The 21,705-nt window shown below is 38.2% G+C and overlaps 1 protein-coding gene, 1 long non-coding RNA gene and 1 pseudogene across 7 annotated transcripts; all 3 read right to left on the minus strand.

Moving 5' to 3' along the window:
* Positions 1-1,070: 1,070 nt before the first annotated feature.
* On the minus strand, positions 1,071-4,579 carry LOC137719906 (uncharacterized). 3 transcript variants are annotated; one of them, XR_011066448.1, is made up of 7 exons: positions 4,523-4,579; positions 4,268-4,403; positions 3,947-4,054; positions 3,375-3,664; positions 2,837-3,222; positions 2,358-2,433; positions 1,071-1,491 (listed from the first exon to the last, which is right to left on the minus strand). It is a non-coding gene; the product is annotated as an uncharacterized lncRNA (long non-coding RNA). The 3 variants fall into 3 exon arrangements; XR_011066449.1 differs by having other exon boundaries at positions 2,837-3,289; XR_011066447.1 differs by having other exon boundaries at positions 2,837-3,664.
* Positions 4,580-5,520: 941 nt separating this feature from the next.
* LOC137728818 (non-specific lipid transfer protein GPI-anchored 14-like) lies at positions 5,521-6,920 on the minus strand (annotated as a pseudogene).
* A 546-nt stretch (positions 6,921-7,466) lies between these two features.
* On the minus strand, positions 7,467-21,065 carry LOC137730873 (dnaJ homolog subfamily C GRV2-like). 4 transcript variants are annotated; one of them, XM_068469868.1, is made up of 22 exons: positions 20,220-21,065; positions 19,378-19,611; positions 19,106-19,193; positions 18,774-18,982; positions 18,314-18,415; positions 18,178-18,240; positions 15,822-18,062; positions 14,943-15,305; positions 14,340-14,480; positions 13,833-14,225; positions 13,252-13,746; positions 12,571-12,794; positions 12,133-12,477; positions 11,495-11,789; positions 10,842-11,300; positions 10,412-10,757; positions 9,982-10,325; positions 9,442-9,906; positions 8,956-9,080; positions 8,547-8,670; positions 8,126-8,194; positions 7,467-7,981 (listed from the first exon to the last, which is right to left on the minus strand). In XM_068469868.1, exons 1-22 carry the CDS (start codon positions 20,649-20,651, stop codon positions 7,775-7,777), a joined length of 7,764 nt encoding a protein of 2,587 aa, XP_068325969.1. In that variant the 5' UTR covers positions 20,652-21,065; the 3' UTR covers positions 7,467-7,774. The 4 variants fall into 4 exon arrangements, with proteins under 4 accessions (XP_068325969.1, XP_068325978.1, XP_068325986.1 ...); XM_068469877.1 differs by lacking the exons at positions 19,106-19,193; positions 19,378-19,611; positions 20,220-21,065 and having other exon boundaries at positions 18,314-18,425; positions 18,774-18,914; XM_068469885.1 differs by lacking the exons at positions 19,106-19,193; positions 19,378-19,611; positions 20,220-21,065 and having other exon boundaries at positions 18,314-18,387; positions 18,774-18,889.
* Positions 21,066-21,705: the final 640 nt, after the last annotated feature.

Below are 21,705 nucleotides of genomic sequence, written 5' to 3' on the forward strand. Positions count from 1 at the left end.
CTAAAATCATATGTTGTTTGATAAGTGCATGAATAACATTTAAATCATTACTTTACACAAAGTAAAAACGAAAAACATGATAAGTTTTTAGGACGTGCATGATAAAAAAAAAAAAAATAGTTCCTCTTTGTACAATACATTTAAAGTATATCTTGACAATTACAATGGGAAAAATAGGAAAATTACCAACTAACAAAACCGAAGGGAGCTAATGTATTTACCCTCTTTTCTTTTTTTATATTTACTGTAACTTTTATTTTGAACAATACTGTAACTTTTTAAATTCCAGTGTTTTTTTTTTAATTTGTTTTTTACACATGTGGTAAAGATGATTTTTTAAATTTGTGTTCTTAAATTGCCCACTACTGCGTATTAAATTGTGAGGGTTGGTTAAGCACGTTCATGTTTTTCTTTCGAGTTTTTTGTTTTCATTCCAACATTATTTTAAATTTTCTTATGTTTAACTTTTACTGTAACTTTTTCAATTTTAGGTTTTTGTATTTATATTCGTTTTTTACATATATAGTAAAAAAAAAAAAAATTTAATTTGTGTTTTTCCATTAAAGTTTTCATTTTTTTTTTGTATTTATATTCATTTTTTACATATATAGTAAAAAAAAAAAAATATTTGTGTTTTCCGATTAAAGTTTTCTATGTAGTTATTTTATTTTGTTTTTTTACCAATTTGTCCTAGTTTTTTGAAATTTTTTAGGTTTGATAGTGAAGAAAACATAGGGGCATTTTAAGCATTTTGAAATGGTTCACCTATTTGGGCTTCTCCCCTTATATATATAGATTTATATATATAGATTAACGCAAAAATGGTTTCCGTGCCAAATGATTACACAAAACATCTTAAAAATATCTTAAAGATGGTTTCCGAACCAAATTTTTGCGTTAAGATATTTTGGGATCTTATCTATTGTTAAGATGTTTGGTACGTGCCCCTAAAAATGGTTTTGGGTTAAGATTTTTTGCGTTTGTAAAAACACGGGGTATTTCTAAAACATTAGGACAAAGTAGGTTCTTGGAGCAAAGTACAAATGCTAAATTTGTGCCAATTTAAGTGGTGTGCAAATTTTACCCTTTAATTTAATACAAATTCATTTGAGATCAGGCCATGAAAACAGCCTTTTTTGTTTCAATTAATGGTTGTTTGTTTTCTTACACCTAACGCTAGAGTACAATGAAACACAAAATAGGCTAGGAAATCATTCATCATATAAGAAAGAACTTCGTACATAAGCAGGACCATCCAAATAAGATTTCAGGCAAAGAGGATGGTGATACACGAAATACATAGTTATTCTGATTGTATATAGGAATGATAAATATGTATTCGTCCATAAAAAAGAATGAAAAATAGGAGAAAAGTGCCAACTAACAGAACCGAAGGGAGCTAATGTATTTACCCTCTATTCTTTATTTGTCCCTCTTCTTTCTGTTGCATTTATGTTGGCGTCTTCAACCGCAGCATACAATCTCAATTTCCTATTGAGAAAAACAGAGGCATAAATATCATCTTATCCTCACAATACCACAAAATACAGCTAACTACATATTGGATTCTATTTGAACACTTTATTTTACCAAAATCTGTTAAAGATGAGTTGATTAAAGCTATAATTTGTTCTATTTTTGTAGACCTATATATTGAGTTGGTTAGATTGGGGATTCCAATTATTGGCTGGAATTTGGATGTAGAATTGTTGGATAAGATCTAAGTCTTATTGATAATAAGGATCATTAGATGTATCACACATATGTTTTTAGTGATAATAATGATCATGAGGCTCCCCTAATGTAGTGTTCTGAGGAAAGTGGAAAAGATTAACTAAGTTCATGATGATACAGATAGAATATGTATTCATGGATAAGATACCTTAATGATGTTATGTGCATTTTTCTGGATAGGTCTTCATCTATTTACCTAACTATTGTGATAGTTAAAAGTTGCTTAATATGCTCTAAAATTAATGTAATTTAGTAAGGCTAAGTAAAAGCCAAAACCAAAATGACATAGTAAATTCAGTGCATAATATATGTCCATAAATGCAAATAGATGCTTGTAATTTAATTGATCTGTAAATGACATTGCAAGCAATACTTATATGGAACAAAGAAATAATACAAATAGATGGCTAATAGTTAGGTATATAAGAGCCAGAAACCTTTCTCTGCATACAAAAAATCTAACAAAGCGAAAATTAACCCACAAATACTTAATGTTAGCCTCTTCAATCAAATTCTACTTAACCCAAGACAAATCCAATCCTAATCAGCGAACATGACTTGAAAATTTGCTGGCTTTCTTTATCATCATGTATGGCAAATAGACAGCAAGCGAATGCTCAAACCTGGAATGTGTAGCCACTGGTATTCTCCATGTGTATCACTCCCGAAACACGTTAAAAGCTTTGGCAAGTAAGCAAACTGCAACATCGATACAATGACAAACAGAACTTCAGTTACACATTGCCAAACCGTTGATTGTTCTCAATCAAAGTAAGAACATAAATGGAATATTAAAAGCTTCACTTATTTAGGCTTCTCTCTTTATATATATAGATATAGATTAAGCAAACCAGAAATCAAAACACACTTTGAGACGTTTTCGCAAACACTTTGTAAACTAATACAGTGATATGCAAATATAATATTATTCTCTTGCATGGAAACCAAATTTGAAATACATAGCACAACTCTATACTATATATCGTATTTGGCAGATCTATGAATAATCAAATAGCATCAATATGATCAGAAATGAATGATCGATGAGAAACAGTTAATTAATGGCAGTGAATTTGATTTGAAAAGAGACTAATAAACATACTGCTAAAGAAGCCGCACTTGTCGTTTATGGTGAGTGAAAGGGTACTTCAAGAAGCTGCAGTTGTTGATCACGGCGAGTGAAATGGGTCTTCCTGTAAAAGAAAACTAACATGAAGGCTTTCCTGTTTTCCTTCCTTCTTTGTTCCTGCGTTCTAAATTATCTGACAATTCACTTTGTGGATATAATAGTAGAAAAAGAGAATATTGGAGAAACCAAAAGTGTAGACGAAATACGTAAACGATGGCTTCGATTTTCTGCAAAAGGAGAGAAAACTGCATAAAAACGATCAAACAAACCTTACTTGAAGAAAAATTTAAATTAAGCAATAGATTCTGGGGCGTTACCTTTAAAAATGGCCATATGATGCTCCGCCTTCCTGCAATGCACTTTGCACGGGAATAAACAGGAAAAAGATTGGGAAAAATAATGGATAAATAGAAGCGATCCCAGAATCTGAAATTAAAACGCAGGATAAAAAGGGAGATAGAAATCAAATGCCAAAGAAGACAAAAGAGAAGAAAAGGGTGGAAGCAAATACCTGAGAGATTGGCGATCAATTAAATGTGGAATCAAATGGTAACTGCCCATAGCAGTTTGAAATCTGATGCCACGTTCATTTTCTCCTCGTGTCAAGTTGCACGATGGTGTCGGTTTAATATATGCTTCAGATACAGTTTGAAACCTGGGAGACTACTGACAACTGCATATAACAGTTTTTCCTTCTTCACGTTCTAATTTCTTTCCTCATCTTTTTCTGCTTCCCACGTTTTTGTCATTCCTCACAATGTCTCGCTCACACATACACCATATCACATTTAACTTCACTGCCTGCACCGAATGCAAATGATTTGAAAACCTAATGGAAAAAGCCTGATAAATAATCGGAAAATGGATTAATATAAACAAAAACTCCCCAAAACCAATAGTTTCCTTGTAAGCATAAGAAACTCACCAATGGGCACTTACATGGAGAAGAAACAAATCCAGTTTTTCACTCAAAAGAAAATAATCAACAATCATGCATGAAAACGGAAGGAAATTAAAAAGAATTTGATGAATAGTGGACAGTCATTAGAATATTTACATAGAAAATGGAGAATCAAGATTGACCTGCGATAAGAATTAGTCGATGTAGAGGAAGAGTCTTTGTCAATCTGTATCTTTGTTTCTCCCTCCCCTTGTTCTCTTCTCCTTGATTTATGCACGGTTACAAATAAACTACCGAAATTAATATGAAACTGAACTTAACTAATGAAATTTGAACACAATGAATTACTTCTCCAGTAGAGTTCACTTCCAAATCCTACTACTTCGAGAGGATTTTAAATGCCCGTTTTCTAAAAATTGGAATCTTTAATAACCGAAGAATCACATTATATAGTAAACAAATGCAAAAACTAAGTCGTTTTAGGACCAAGAATCGCAACTCACATGGCCGTCTGGATTTCCAGACTGCTCCCAATAGATTGTGTGGATATCCGAAACCTTCAAAAACTGAAACTGTAGGACTCGCTCTCAAAGCCCACAATTTGCTAAGGCAAAACTAAATTCCGAGAATTCCTCTTCCCTGCATTCACAAACACGTCGTCAGTTTCCTGTCAATTTTGGATTTTAGAGAGAGCGAGCAATCGAGCGAGAGAGAGAGAGTGAAGAGAGAGAGAGAGAGAGAGAGAGAGAGAGAGAGACCAGTGAGCTTGTTGGAAGAGAATGAGAGGATGGAAGGTGAGGGAGTGAACGTTTTTTATCTAGTTGGCAGTTTGTAGAACGTGGGAGGGTGGTTGAATCCCATGTCACGGTTCTAATTCTTCATTCAGCAAAACTTTACGGTTATGATGCTTTATCTTTTTTCAGTGATGGTGTTTTACCAGTTTGTCCCCATTTTCCCTTTTTTGTGGATTTGGATTGTGAAGAAAATGAAGGGGCTTTCTTGGCATTTTTGAAAGCTTCACCAAATTGGTCTTCTCACTTTATATATATAGAAGATTAATAATAAATTGGGTTTGGATGGAAACATAATTTGTAATTTGATAGTACTTGGCTCACTTGGAACTTAGGAAGCAGGTATGCCTAATCTTTTTTAATGACAATTTGATACGTGCGTATATAATTTTCTTTCTATTAGATTTTTCTGCAGACATTGCTTGGCTCTCTCTGAGGTTAGAGTTATTCCTCATTTCTACAAATCATGTGACACGTCAAAATAACTAATTAAAAAGACAAAATGAAATTTTTTTATGTATATACGTCAAACTGTAATTGGCATGAACGTAAATATACTTACGTTTTAAAGGAATGAGCCAAATATTATCAATTTCTAAATATACGTTAAATTATGATTTGCCAAAAAGAGAGATAGTCAACCCAGTTTCTTATCTAATTTCTCATACATTACTAATTACCTTTAATTTTCACCTTTGCCGAGCAATTGCACAACTAGAACTAGGGCTCATTTGATGATGTTTTTGTGGAAGTGATTTTTTTTTTTAACAAACTATATTATCTCCTCTAAGGGGGAGATAGTGGGTTTAGTCTCACAATGGGTTATCAATAATGTGGTTCAAATTCGCATTTGGCGATAATCGAACCTAAGACTCACTTACAAATGAAGAGGGATACCACTACACTGTAGTATTAAATAGATGTATAAATAATTTTACTTATTAGTAATTTACAAGAGAGCCCCATAAATATTATTGTTGTTATTCAATTTTTTATGATAAAATCGTAAAGGTAAGCAAAGGTGTTATAAACCAGCTGATACCAAACCAAAATATATTTCCTTACAGACCCTCTAATGATCAGTTGAACATCAATGCCATGGAAACCAATGTCACCACCAACAAAAATCCAGTCTCAGTCGACTTCATTAATCCTGCTCCATTGTTGGTGCTGCTTGGAGTCGCTTTCGAGTCTGATGACTTTGAATCGGACGTGGAAGAAGAAGCAGCAGCAGAAGCTGAAGTGGGTGTAGACTCATGACCGTTACTTGTAGGGGATGTGCTAGAATTTGAATCTGCTTCTTTGAAAAACTTTGCATCGGGGGAATTTGGTGGCAGATTCAATATACCTGCAAACATGCAAAAACAAAAAATTAAAACAAAAATCGCTAAACTTCGTATTCAGATAGCCTAAGGTTCAAATATTTTCATCATATTCGGATTTCTTGGGGTTCATATTCTGATATCGTAAGATTTCATGTTATAGGTATAATAAAACGTTCTAGGACTCACATTCCAGTATCATAAGGTTTCATTTATGGTCACAAGTTCTTTGTTCTTTGGTTACATTGGAGCGTTTCGTACCCTGAACTTAGCATACTCTTATCCATCATTCTACCTACTCTCACCACTAGGGATAACCCCATTGGCTAATGATATCATGTTATGGGTATCGAGCCATAACTTTGGAGACGGCTAATCACATATAATTTCATAAGAAACTCATATTCAAGAATTGCACATATGCGCATAAACAAGTTGGCTAAGGCACTGTGCATCCTCGTCTGCATCCAACTTCAAATCTTCATCCATAATTTAGATTTCATCAAAGCTAAGATTAGACTATCACTTGAATTAAAAAAAATTGGAGACTTAAGATTCACATGAAAGAGTAGCTAAAATATTGGATGAGACATTATTTACTTGGGCAATCAGAGATTTTGCCATCAATGTCACAAGCTGAGGGCATCTGGAGAGCCAAAGTGGTATTGACAGGAAGCCCCATGGAAGGGTCAGTGCTTTCTTTGATGAGAACACACAAGCACTTTGGTTTGTTGGCCTTCAATTTCTTGGTGTTTTCACAGCACTCGGGCGTTGGTTTCTTGGACGTTCCACTCACAAATGGAATGCAAGCCACAAGGTCCGCCATCTGGTCTGCACACTCCTTCTCATCATCCTCCATTGTTGCCATTGTTGCCACGGCCAGTGAGGCCACCACAATGCAAAACAATCTCAGTTTCTTGCTTCCCATTTTTCTGTGTGTTGTGGATGATTTGTTTTTGGGTTTTGATGCTGTTGCCTTTTTCTTTTTGGTGTGCTTTTGCTTTTGGCTTTTGGGGTGGGAAGTGCATGTAGAGCAAGCTAGGTATTTATCAGCTTCCTGTAGTATTCATGGTTTGAAGTGTGACATTCAATACAGGAGATGGATAATGGGTGAGTTAATATTCTGGGGTGCCTTGAGAAGTGGGATTCCTTACCCCAAAGTAGGAAGAAATTGCCATTCCCAATGACATATTTACATTTGCATTTCAGGTATCTGCAGAATCATCCAAATCTAATCTCTTTAAAATTTGCGGAACATGAGATTCGAGCTTGTATGCGTGCACACCTAACTTCCATTGCCCTGTAACAAAATCTATTCTATTCCAACTAACAAAAAATAGACTCGAAGTTGAATGTTAACACATCGTACGTACTTTGCCTTCACTAAGAAGCATGCATCCGTCTTAAGCATCTAAAAATGGGATCTATCAAAATCAGAGAAAAATTGGGATGAAATTATGACGACTTTTTTTATTCTTTTGATCGTTTGAGAATCAGCTATACTAGTTTGCAAGTAGCCAAAAATCAACCGTCACTGACTAGTAAGCGCCACTCAGACATCCAATGCAATATAAGCCAAATGAGCAAAGAAAACGAAGAAACCTTCTATTAAGAAATCAAGAACACGAAGAAACAAGAGTTTATGGGAGGATAAAATCAACATAAAACATGGAAGAAAATTGCCCAAGATGATGAGATCACACAAAAATCAGCTCAGCTCTATATACAGGTGGGCAATTCCTCTTTACAGAAATTTTCTCACCATTCGTTGGGAAGATCGCAAAAGCTACCAATTAACATGTGGACGGTAAAAAAAAAAATGATAAAACTGTACAGTGTGCTATACAGAAAAGTATGAGTCTTTACTCTTTGGTAAATGCGCAGTGTTTCCGGTACACTATGAAAGGTGATCCCGTCTTCCATTTAAATCGGAAGAAGTTGAAGCAGGAGGTCTGGATGGAGCAGGTTGTGGTGGGGGAGCTGTAAGGGCATAAGTGAGTCTCGATGATGAACTTTCAATTAGCCCAGCAATTCCGGCAGCAGCGGATTGAGCATTTGAAGGGAGGAAAAGATCATGTTTCTGATCCTTATAAGCACCCCAAACCTGAAAAATGAGCAATTGTCATTGCAAGAGCAACATCAGTATTAGCAGTCTCACTAAAACTCGGTGATGAACAATCAAGATTTTGTAATTCAGATTTCAAAATCTGAAAAAGTGCATCAGATAAAGATAAGCGCGAGGACTTACATCTGAGGAATTTAACAAGTCACGCACTTTAGTACAATGCGCCCCCTCCGTTGCAAATGCATGCAAAACCTGGATCGCAGTAAGCCAAAATTTTCAAACATGCCAAGAAAAAGGGAATGAAAAACAGCTAAAATAAAACAATTGAAATGTGATAAAATGGATTCCAAGGACCAAAACCACCTTCAAGCTTTGAACAAATTACCATTTAAACGAATTCAAATGTTGAAACCTTCATTAGACCTAATTGGTGAAATATATAGTATTTCCTAATCCCTAATGAAATGAATATTAAAATTGAACAAGCAGAGAGAATTTTCCTTCACCTTTAAAACAGGCAATGAGAAATATTTTGAAAACAAAGAGGGAACAAGAACTCGGACAAAGTAATCTGTGAACATATCTTTGATGAAAATGTTCCAACCTCAATCGCGAGCACCCTGCCAATAGATGCTTCGGATTCATTCCACTTCATCTGAGAGCAAGGCCCATTCCTTCCTCCAGCTCTCCAATCAAGAAGGCCCAGAAGTACTTCAACAAGACCAACCCTACATTATTCATAGAACTTATGTCAATACCAAAATGAGCAGAAGACAAATCTTCCTTTGAAATCAGAACATCAGCCGTTCCAAATCTGAACATAATCTACAAATATAGCCTGCCAACGAGCGTGTATGGGCAAAATGTGTCAGGGATAAGTTTGCATGGTTAGAGGTTTAGTTGGCATTGCTAAGTGTGGACAATGCAACCATGGAATGTTATATGAATCACGTACCAAGTCTAGACTACGATCGGTCGAAATATAATAAATCAAGACTACAAAAGTTACTCACTTAAGTCCTTGTGCAACAAGTGCATCCCTAGCTCGGTTTCCAGCAACCACAACACGCTTCAGTGTCTCAAGAGCTAGTATGCTTCCACCTAGCCATCCTATTGCTTTCATTAGAAGGGGAACGACCTGTAAAATTGTATAGTGGTAAACATGAGGGGATTAAAAAAATGTGATAGCACCATACATGACAAAGTGAGAAGATATAACTAGAGGAATTCCTGCTTGGAATTCCCTATGCTCTCCTCAATAACCGTATTGAATATGGACCAGTAACCGTCTCCCTCAATTCAAAGTAATATGCATTCTAAAGAAGAGGTCAAAGTTGAAGTACTCACTACTACAAATCTACATCTCCCAGAAATTTATGAGAAAATTGCAAATGAAGTCCTTTATGAAAACTTGATAGTCATGGTTTTACGATAGAAATAGAATACATGACTTTTAGATGTAAAACGAATAAGTACATCAAATAAATAGTTTGACGCACCTGAGGAGTTCCTACACTAGTCGCTGCCATAGCTTCAGCACATGTGGTGCTAGCTGCCAGTTGATGTAGAACACGTAAACAACTAAGGCGCACACGTTCTTGGGGAGTTTGAGTGGGCTGTGTGGATCCGTCATCAGATTCATCTGTTTTGTCCACATAATTGCCATTGTTTACCTCCTCTGATGCCATTGTTTCTCGTCTTCCTTCATAAGCCACAGCAGCCACGAGTTTGGGCACATATCCAAGATATCCAACATGATCTGCAAGTGCAGGGTGCACTCGTAATAACGAAACCAATGCAGCAGACAGAAGCAAAGGAAGTTCAGGGTCAACAGCTAGTGTATCGTAATGTGTGGCAGCAATAGATGTCAAATACTGATCTAGCAGTCCTTCCAAGAATCTCTTGGGATTTCTAAGAGGAAACTTGGGATCTTTTAGGAACAATCTAACATAGATTCCGCCAACCTGCATGAGCTGGAAACTGTGAGTTTTCCAAACAATAAGACACTTAAATGTTAATACGGCATAACCATGTCCTACCTGTGGCTCATCTCTCATTTCTTGCTGCCCAGATGCCTGCTCAGGTACATCCCAATCAACCACACGACCTTTCATCTGTTCGCGATACAGATCTGATGCCATAGTTGAAATCTGTGCAGACAATGAAGTAGCCATTGCTGGTGTCCATACAAGTTCTGGGGTCTCAGTAGTCTGTTCAAGGGCAACTACAACAGCCTCACCAGGTCCATCCCTAATAACTGAAACCAAGCCATCTGGAAGAAACCTTGCTAATGTTATAACAACTCTAGGCCCATGCATTGGCTGGCCAACAAGCTTCCCCAACAAAGAGGCTGCTGCTGCTCTTTGTTGTAAGGAAATTTCTTCTGCAAATTATGATTCATATCATAAAAAACCGTTAAATCTTCTAAGTTAATTTTAAAAAATAGGAAAAGATACAAAAAGTATTTACCCTGCAAAGGCAAAAGAAGTTCAAGGATGTAGACAACTCCCCCATGCTTGGCAGCTGCCCAAGCAAGTTCAGGTGTGCTGGCCAGAGCATAAAGAACATGAAGAACCCCTTCACGACAAGTTGGGGCTGAGTGAAGCATTTGTAATAAAAGAAGAAGGCTTGATCCATCTGCAACCATAGCCTCCAAGCAGGAAGCATATGTAGTCAAGAGTGACAACACACTCAGGCAAAGTTGAGGAATGTTGCTTTCTGATGCAACAGGCACAGAAAAGCATCCGAAAAGAGGCAATAACTTATCTTTTGTAGAAAAAATTGACGCCAAATTTGGACTGCTTGTCAGTAAGTTCTGCAAAGAAAAAAAGGAAAAAAAGGTCAGATACATAAACAAATTTTTAAGTTTGGAACTTAACATAACAAGAGAGCAAGATACCTTAAGTGAATTCAATGCAAATTTAAGGTTCTTAGCAGCTTCAAATTCTTCCTTATCTACTACTTGTCCATTAGATAGTGCAGAATCTTCAGCCGGAGTATTCTGTTCATCAGTTGATCCAATGGCCGTATCATTAGAATCCTCAGGTGTCTCGAGGGACGAGCCATTCTGATTTGGTACATCCTTAATTTCAGAATCAGTAGCACATTGACTGTGCACAAGATATGCTATAAAATCAACTAATGCAACACAGAAAGCCTCTGGTTCACTGATCTCAGAATCTGGTTGATTGTTATAGACCCTCAAGTAAACATTGCCAACATATAGTTCTTTTGATAGTGCCTTATACCCAAACAGATGTGAATCTTTCATATCATATGAACCATCAGGACCCTGACTTGCACGTTGCTGATCCACAAATTTCAGTAGTTCTGCTCGGGTTGAGGAGTTCCAGATAATCTAGTACACAAATAAATAATACAATCAACCATAAAGAAACTAACATTGCAACGCAACCAAGTGACCCAGACACAGATGTTACAAACTATGTATTGCATTATTTTTTTGTTAAGTAGAAGAGAGTATGCCATATGAAAGCATGCATAAAAATTTACCGTCATAAATACTATAAATACAGAAACTAGAGCAATTACCTCTGGTGACTCCAAGTTATTGTTTAGTTTAGATAGTAGGTCTTTCGGTGCTTCATCTTTTAACATACTGGCAAGCTTAGGTGTCAACAAAGCTCTGAGGGCAGCAGCTGCAGTCTGATTATAAGGTGTTGTACTCTCATCACTACACAAGCCACTAAGCCTTGATAGTGCCTGCGAGGCACGTACAGCATGCATATTTTTGGCAATTTGTACACTAGCACCAACTCCATGTGATTCTGTTGCATCAGATTCCTCTGCAGTGGAGTCATACTGAAGAAGCAAGGGCAAAAGGTACCTAAAAGCAAGCACACACAATGCAACACAACGAAGATGAAGATTAATTGCTCTTTTTACATAAAAACATAGCATAACAATCAGTTCTACCAAGAATCACTAAGAAACTACAAGTTTGAGACACAGTGAGATAAAGTGACAGTCAATGGATTCACAATGAAACACCATTGACACCAAGAATTAATAAGCAATTGTATTCTCCCATATCCAACCTTAGAAGTCACTCATAACTAAATGCAGATAAAATCAACTAATGGAGATGGCAGACTAATTTGACATTTAACTGAGCAATGAGCAATCTTGCATTTAATATTTAAAGTAACTATTTGTGTAAGCTGACTTACCATAAGACACCAGCCTTCAGCAAAGCATCCTGCAATTCAGTGGACACAGACACATGTGCAATAGTCTGGACAGCAGCATCGACAGCAGAAGGTACAAGCTCAAGTTCAGTGCAATGCACAATGTCATCAACTAGTCCAGAATATTCAAGGATCTCAGCCCAGGCACTCTCAAATTTACTCAAAACACAAAAGGTTCGCATCACATTTGTAACAATTATGGCAGATGGTTCACTTGCAGCAGTGCTCGGCTGAACTACGCACATGCAACGGGAAAGAAGATTTGCAAGAAGTTGTATGCCACCATCCCTCACAAGCTCTTCTCCATTCAATGAAGAAGATGCACACCTAATCATGGAGATATAAACACATATGATATCTTCCTGTCAACATCAGTTTGAATAATAAAACATATGAAAAAGTGGATTAAAGGGTGTTTACGTCAGCCAAATAAGCTCTGATGCCGCAACCAGGAGGGGTGCTCTATCTGAGGAAAGAAAATTGTTATCATCCTTGTCCACAGTAACTGCATTGAGCAACATTGGATAACCAGCATATTTAAATGGCTCCAGAATGACTCCATAGCGTCTGTACAAGATACACTGTCCTTTCAATAAAAGCAACAGTCGCCAAGGCTGAGGGCCTTGCAAGCCTTGCATAGTGGCCTACAAACAATAATACAGAGTTATCAAATATCTTAACAGAAGGAAGAATACCTATCATCATCTGTCCACACAAGATAAAATAAAATTAGATACCTACGGCTACATTGAACTTTGTATAGCTCCAATACACATTAACAAGATTACAAATGCACTCTGAAAAGATGCAAATCCAAAGGCTTAAAAGGATGCATCAAAGAAAAATACTCAAATACTAAGCCAGAAATATGGCATCCACTACATACATAAAAGACTTAGATGCTCAGTACAAGTCTAGAAAAGAAATAGGTTCGTTCAGGTAATTTTCACGGTCATCTTTGACATACCGAAAATGACCAACATCCAACTGCAATGAATTTCTAGAGATTTTGGAGCAAAATGAATTTTGGACATGTGCCACATAACCAATATTTTAAGCATGCTCGTTAAACAAAGACCAGTTCTGTGGGGTAGTATGTACCTGCAGGCGCTGATAAGCTTTCTGTACAGAAAGAAACTTATCCCTTCCTTCAGGATTTTTGTCTGGATGGTATCTCATGGCAAGTTTCCTATATTGCCGTTTAAGCTTTTCTTCATCAATGTTCTCAATCTGCTTGGATATGCTAGGCATCTCCTCACCCATCTCAAAAGAATGCCTTGTGTTGGCATCATCATTTGATACATCTTCCAAGGAAATCTCTAATATTTTGCAAGCTTCTTCTTCAGAAAGATCCATTGGCCGTCTTGTCAACTCCTCACGCCACATTACTAATAATGATTGTAGGAACTCAACATGTTCAACAATTGGCCAATTTGGAAATCGAATCTCGTCACACAAGTTCCGGAGGTAATAACGGTGACACCACATTTCATCTCTTAACTCTGGGTATGTCACTGGTGGCATTGGAGCATATTCATATAAAGAATGGCAGTGCTGAGACAATTTCTGCGGAAAGTCACCAAGATGCTGCAAAATCTGGACGAAGAAAATATTTTGAGATAATTAATACTCTCTATACATAATAGTAACAAAACACATTACTCATTTAAAGCTTCAAATACCTGACGAATCAGATTTTCCGCTCGCATCTTGTGTGTCCATATAATCTCTGGAGTATCAGAGTCCGATACCATTGCAGCTGCAAATGCAGCTGGACCACTACATTCCAATACATACAACAAAGATGCAGGAAGAAGCCCACCCAATACACTGCGTTTCGCCAGAGGCAAGGAAGAGGAAAGTGCAGCGTCTTCACCACCATGAAATGCTTGATGAACATGAGTCAAAGAGAAGAGTTGGGAGATTGAAAGGAGATTAGATCCAGGATATGCCAGGGCAAAATAAAATACCCCTGTGCTGTATAGTCTAATCATGGGCTTGGGATTTCTAGTTACAACGGCCTTAAGTAAAGCAGCAGCACCCTCTACAATACTTGGCTCTCCAGAAAGCATAGCCTAAATAAATTTGGAAAAATACATTGTGATATAATAATGCTTTTCACGATACTTCTTAATAAGGGCCACATAAAAAAAAAAAAAAAAATTGAAAATGAACTATGCTAGAATCACCTGAGCAATATGTGGAAGGCAGCGTGGACTTGACAAGATCCATTTTACTCTAGGAGTTGGGGTAACTATCTCTCCAGCATCATCTAAATCTGAATGTGCAGATACCATGCTATGTAATATGGACAATGCTGCCTCACCAATCTGAATACAGAAACCATATGCTAGAACATGTCAAGCATATAAAATGAGAAGAGACAAGAAAATGGCAACTTTTCTACAATATAGTAGACAAAAGATATAAAAAAGACTTAATCAAAAAGCATTCACCCCAATTATTTTAAAATGTTTTGATAGATGTATCCTTATGTATTCAATTAACTGAGGTAATATTCAGATTTACCTTACCATGAAATTCAATGAAAATCTATGATAAACCAATTGTAGGAGATCAATAAATTGAACATTAACACGTCTAGGAGATAACAAACAGAAAAAAGCATTTGATATTTTATCTAAAAGTTTAGCACCCATTATAATTACTTGAAACTAGAGCTACAAGTGCAGCAAAGATTTGCAGAGAACAAACTGCTTCTAGAAACAAAAAGTACACAATTGTTACAACATAGACCAACTTTTTAAGTCCCATACATATTAAAACTACACCTGAGTTGGCATGAGAACAGGGACTCGAACAGCTAAAGCCCAACGAAGTTCACGGATATCCCGCAATCTCTTCCAGTCCAACATCCCAGAAGCCCAGCATCTCGTTGTCCAGTTAATATCCTTCTTTGACCAAAATCTCCTAATGGCATCCTTTTCAACAGGTCCAACCTGTGCTCCTTCCTTGTCAATAAACATCCATTCCTTGAGCGGTTCCATAAAAGCAGTAGCAGCAATCAAATTAGATTGCAAAGGAATAGCTGTCCTTTCAGAAGCCTCATGAGCTACTGTTAGCATATCAACAGCTAACACACATCCTCCCACCAAAACACACACCTCCACATTTGACAAAACCTTCATTAACACCTTCACAAACAGTAAAATATAGAAAGTTATCACCTTCCCCATACTGAACTGAAAATGAAAATGAAAAGGCCATTTCCATTTACAAGGATGACAAGTGGTTAACCTACAAAACAAAAGGGTGGCAAAACTTATAGTAAAGGCAATGAGAATGTCTCGATGCCTTGTTGGTGAACTCTCAGCAGTTTGTCACACACATCCAGAAAGGAAGCATATCAATAAATGCATACAGCTTTTATTTATGAATATATATATATATGAGAAAGAGAGAAAACCAATCTGAATTACAACCTACATATGTATTTGTCGGATGTTATTCCTGATTACACAATGGAGAGGTAACTGGGGAGTGAAAGGACAACAAAGATTTTGCATAGACAAAACAAATTTAAAGAATTTTCATACCCAACTTTTTTGTAAGTGTTCCCAACCTATCTTCCCAAACTACCCCTACTGAAACCCAAACTGATGTCAAGCCAATTTGTAGTTCTAGAGAAATAAAGAATAAAAGACTTGTACCTTCAAGAGCAAAAGAAGGCGGTGCCTTAAAGCCCTATCATCTGTCCTATCCAAAAGGACTGTGACGTGAGCAGTGCCCTCAAAGGGACCTACTGTCATGTAATGCTGTTCATACACAATTGCCATCGCTCTTGCACAGAGCTCTCTCACTGAATATCCTCCTCCACCTCCGAAACCATCTAGTCTTCCCATGTCACACCAATCATCAGATGCACCCATTTCATCTGGAACAGCACCGTCTACAGTAAGTCCTATGTCTGCATCACATAAGAACCGATGGTAGAGTGCTCTAAAGAATGCAACTGGATCGCGCAATGGAAATTTTTTTGCCCTGCCAACACTGCTGCTCTCAAGCAGTAAACGCAGATAATACTGACCCACACAAACTTCTTTGGACAAGCTTAGATATCTAACAGAGAACTCAGAGTAGTTCCAAGATATTTGTGGCACGCTATCTTGACCAGTCGCAGTCTCTACCATAGCACCTCCTGGAACAATATCTTCAGTACGCTCCTTCTCAACATCTAACTTATGAACCTCAGCCTGCAAAGTCTCCCTCAACTCTTGCCGGGTACGCTCATTCCAGATCAAATCAGCACGATTGTGATCAAGGCTAAATGCTCGCCAGAATTCAGGCCAATTACAAAGTAGCCTGCCGGATCCCACCGGAGTGTTTTCAACAACAACCTGAGCAGGAGCAGGGAGGCCTGTGCTCTGGAAACCAGTAGTATTGGAATCAGAATCAGTTGAGATTGAAGTATTTGCTTCCACTGCCTCATGAATGCTCGTTGACTGAATATCAGCTGACGCCACAAGTGCTGAATGATTCTTTTGTGGAACACCTGAAAAGACTTCAGCCATCAAATTTTCACTGGTTTGACTTTGAGCAACAGAAGATTGAAGAATAGAAGCCTGTCCAGAACTCGAAACCAGTGCAGACCTTTGATTGTTATCAGCCTTAAAAGCACCACCACCTGTCTGTGTCATGGGATCACCAACTTCAGAATTGTTTATATTAGGTAAGGAATGCTCTTGAGATGTTGGTCCTCTCCCTGCACGACCTTTCCTCAATTGGAGTAAGCGTCTCTGCCTTCTGCTGGTCAAGGATCCTTCTTGATTCGCATCTTCCAATTGAGTTCCATCAGAACGTGTGTGCAAATAAGCAACAAGCCCAGGAGGCAGAACTCTAGACAATAAATCCAGAGCTGGCTGATAAGAATCTGCCCAAAGAGCAACAAGCTGTCGACTAACTTCACGTCGCTCACCAGGAGGAAGGAAGAACGCATGCAATAAATGTCTCAGTAGAGCACCATCGCGCAATGCAGCATCACGCATTGACTCTGCTGCAATTGCATCTTCTTCCGCAATTGTACGCATGATCACAGCCACTGTTTCCCTAACACTTTCAGCAGGATGTCCAAACAATGCAAACAAACGACGCTTCAAACCAGCTACTTGGCGTAACAGCTCAACAAACACTGTGTATTGTGTTGTCTCACCATGTGGTTCACATATCATAGCCTCAAGAACCTCAACAACAGCCATCGACAATAATGGTGATACAGACATAGGCTTAAGCCTGTTGGAGAGTATAATAGCATAACCAGGATTGGCAAACAACACTGACTTTGTGAGCATAATTGTGGCATGCTGCTCTCCTTTAGAATCCATTAGTATATTTGTATCTCCAGGACCACCACCAATAAGTACTGCGACAAGGCCTGCTGCTTCAGCAGCTACATCCTCTGAACCATTTCTGAGTAAGCCCATTATTCTTCCAACAGCAGCAGGAAAAGACATGACATGTGAAGCAGCAGTTCTTGAAGCTAGTAATCTACGTAAGCATGCAATAAAGCCCATCACCGTCGCAGCCGCTTTAGGTGAAGGTGGAGGTAAGGGAGGGGACTCTGGAGGAAGATTTGGCGTAGATGGAAGCATTGTTATTAAAGCCATCAAAGTCACCTCAGGTACTTCTATGTTCGGGGGAACTCCACTATATGGTATACATGCATTGAACTCTCTTATTCTACGCCATAGCTTAGCTCTTGATCCAGGAATAGAACCACCTTCAGAAACTGCATCTTTGGCAGCTGCTGCGAAGTGTTTCAAATGCATAGATGCACTCTCCATATCTGCAACAGCCCGCTGGAGTCCAACTTGTAATTGGACCCTCCCGCAAGGTGAATCAATGCGATGCCCAGGCATTGTCAGTCTTGGTAACACAGTCAAAGCACATTGGCCCTGCACAAATTAAACCAAACGCTCAACCCAGCCCCATGAAGAGAAATCATTGCATTATGGAAGAAATTCATGGGTAAAACCTGATCAATATTTACAAGAGCACGGATCTACCTACTTCTGTTTGCAATAGATCCCGAACTGCTGCCAGTAGGCTATCACGAGACGTGCTTGCATAAACCTACAATCCATCATACACATCAGAAACATGACCTCATGATAAACCTGGAATTCAAAAGGAAGGTTATGCTCACATGGATGGGACACCCATCATTGAACTCAATTGCAAACATTTGGGGCTCCTCAGCAAATCGAACAAGTGCGTATACTGCAGATAAAGGTCGAACAATAACAGCCTGCACACATCTAGTGACTATTCTCAACATTTGATATAATTCCATGAAATGCTAGTATATACAGAAGTAAAAGCCAAAAAAGTTTTAACGAATTTAAATTTTCATTATTCCATTCTTATAATTTGTTTATGTACAAAAATTTCATGGGCTTTGGGTCCTGGGCAAAAAGGGTCCCTTATTTTGTTAAGAGTTTATTCATTCATCTGAAATGTAGCACTTGTTTTCTTATTCATTCCAGGGACGGCGAGGTAAATGCCTAAATTTAGACATCTTTTATAAAGGAAGCCTAGTTCAAGACTAATGCCCCGAACTTCATGTCACCAACCTAAAGTTTGTTTCAGTAAATTCATCAGCTTACTTCATAGTTCTCTGGGCGTCTTTCAACAAGAGAAACTTTTGTAAGAATCAGTTGACGAGATACAGCATCACCATTCTCCCCAAGTCCACCTTTTGGGCCAACACTCAAACTCAACCCTGGAACATTTAAAGTTCCACGAGCAGCAGAGCGCAACCTTGTCACAGACCAACCTCCGCATGGAGTTTCTTCTGCTCCAACTGCCTCTTTTGCTGCATTACCAGATAAATTGATTAATGAACAGCCAAATAGAGAATGTTGCTGGAACACAGAAAGAACAAGAAAAGAAGATAACTACTACAAAGAGCCCCTAGAAAAGGGTTAGAAAGTGCTACCCCTTCGCTTTATGTACTCTGGTATAGTGAGAGACTGAGAAGTGTCCACAGTTAGTGACAACCCCACCATAGATTTTGCTGTTTTGGTCTGCATGAAATGCATTATAATAAGTACTGATTCAAGAGGCTTATTAAAAAATAATCCCTCAGCACAAAAGGGTTTTTTAGGGGGGCACTTCATACATAAAGTTGAACTTACAGAAAATGAGCATTGACATAAAGTTTAAAAGAAATGTTCAAAAAAAAAATTGATAGCTCACGGTTAGTCATACCAAACTTGCAATGATAACTGAATTCGTGGTTCCAGAAGCAGCTTGAAAAGCTTTAGATTTTCTTCCATATAAAGGACAAAGAACGAAACTTCCATGTTCACCGCCTTTCTTCCCATAAGCATCAGAAAGGAAAACAATGGCAGGCGAATCAAAATCTCTGAAATCCAAGCACCAACGGAGGTCTCCACTTTTTAAATCAATAAGTTCAACCCCAACATAAGTAACTTTTAATTTCTGCAAAGCCATCAATCGTTACAGAAAATCAGTCTAATACTTATAAAGAGCAAAACGAACATGTCAGTCAACATAACAGACCACTCAAATATTATCGACATTCAAATAAACATCAGTTTAGTAAAAATCATTAACGACATATATTTGCAAGCAACATACATTCATCCAAAATTCAAGACAGCAGTGTTCAAGTCCACTTTTTTCTTTTGTACAAGTAGTAACGGCATGAAAAGTAAACCCATTTCTGATTATTCTCCCCAGTTCCATACTTCTATGCTAAAACCATTCGGTAAAGAAGCAAACTACCAGTCTCCCGAATTCCATAAATTCAATGCTCAAAGTATTCGGTAAAGAAGCATACTACTAGTCTCCCAATTCCATAAATTCGATGCTAAAGCCTAAAACTATTCGGTAAAGAAGCATACTTTGCACTAAAACTCTACTCTTCCAAGGCAAATTTGCTCACGGGTTTGAAGCAATCAGATTATTACCATCGAATCTTCGACTAACAAAGTTGTGAACTGCCTACTGATTCTTCTATTATCAAATTAGCACAGTAAAACGACATTGCACAAACACTAACAAGCATTGGAAGAGAAGTAACTTACCAGTGGGACCCACTCGGCATTCCGGCGCCGGAGATGAAGCACCGGAAACTCAGCGACGGCGCCCAACCGATTCCTCCTAATCCTGTGCAACTCGGTCAGTATACTCGCTCTGTACCTAGACGAGAACTTAATGCCCTTGAATTTCCCCCGTCCGTCCGTCCGAACACTCAAATTGAACTCGTTGGAGTTCTGGTCGCGGCTGATGATCGGCACGGCGGAGTCAAAATCGGTGGCGACGTCGTAGGAATTGGTGACGGAGAGCGTGGCGGGGTCCAAGGTGGTTATGGCGACGTTCGAGAGGCAGAGAATTCGCTTGTAGCGGCCACGCCACGAGTGCTTGATGACCAAGTAGCGGGCGAGGTACTCCGGCTCCTCGACGACGGCGGGGGCAGAACGGGAAGAAGAATTGGAGGAGTTATTGGAGCTGTCCATCGGCGCGGGTGCGGGTGCCGGTGCGGGTGAGGGGCTTTGATCGGGTGCCTGGCGGCTCACGGATTCTACGTGCGGGAGGAAGTGGAGGGTGTGGGTGCGAGGTGCATTGTGGTGGCGAAGAAAGAACCAGAGTCCGGAGCCGGGTCGACCCGGTGGAGGCACAGAGGCCGCGGCCTGAGACCGAGACTGAATCGCCCCCAGCTCTGACGGTTATTTACGGGCTCTGCCACAGCGTCCAGTTTTTCTTCTATTTCCGATCGATCAAACCCTAGCTGAACCGGATTGAATCATCGGACATCGTAAGGCCGCGTTTGGATCGAAAGAATTGGAATAATCAATTGAATGGAAGAAAGAAGAAAGAAGAAGAAGAGCTTTGCCTCGCTGTGTACAATACTGTAAAAAGCACATCCTAACTTTGGCATCGACATATTTTGCCCAAAATATCATTATCACCTGACTGTGACCTATCTTTAAATAAGAAACGGTGCCGTATTGCAACCTTTTTGAAAGTTCTTTATTTTTTTTTTTGGAAAGTTGTTAGCAGTTCACAAATTTTATTATACGCTTTTCACCATTTTTCTATTTATTAAAAAGAATTAAAATGCAAAAGGAGATTTTTGAAGTGCCAATAACAACTTTTTTTTTTTCATCCGAAGTCCTATAAAAAATGGACAATCATAATTTAATTGAATGAGTACCTTTTTATAAAGAAAACTTTAACGAAAATTTTTCGATACTGTTCACTTTAACAAAAAATTATATTTTTACACTCAAAAATCAATTCTTGTACTATTCACTTTACCTTTTATCTTGTCTTTATCGTTAAAACTCAAAATTTTTAAATTTTTTTGCATTAGATTTCCTTTTTATTAAACATGTCAATCTAACTGATAAAAAAACGAACTACTCACTTGTCCATACTAGGATACCATTGAAGATAACGCCCTTTTTTATAAAATAATTCACTCATTTTTAATATTTCACCCGACTTTTGTTTCATGAAAAAGAAAAGGTATTAAAATCATCTAATAGTATTATGCACAAGAATCTTTAA

The sequence above is a fragment of the Pyrus communis genome, chromosome 1 (genome assembly GCF_963583255.1).
Source record: "Pyrus communis chromosome 1, drPyrComm1.1, whole genome shotgun sequence".
NCBI classification, from domain to species: domain Eukaryota; kingdom Viridiplantae; phylum Streptophyta; class Magnoliopsida; order Rosales; family Rosaceae; genus Pyrus; species Pyrus communis.

Coding starts and splice junctions, on each gene's coding strand:
- LOC137730873 (XM_068469868.1), bottom strand. CDS start 20,651: ATGGACAGCTCCAATAACTCCTCCAATTCTTCTTCCCGTTCTGCCCCC. Junction 11,301..11,494: donor ATAACTTGGAGTCACCAGAG/GTAATTGCTCTA, acceptor TTTGTGTACTAG/ATTATCTGGAACTCCTCAAC. Junction 9,907..9,981: donor AAATGAGAGATGAGCCACAG/GTAGGACATGGT, acceptor CAGCTCATGCAG/GTTGGCGGAATCTATGTTAG.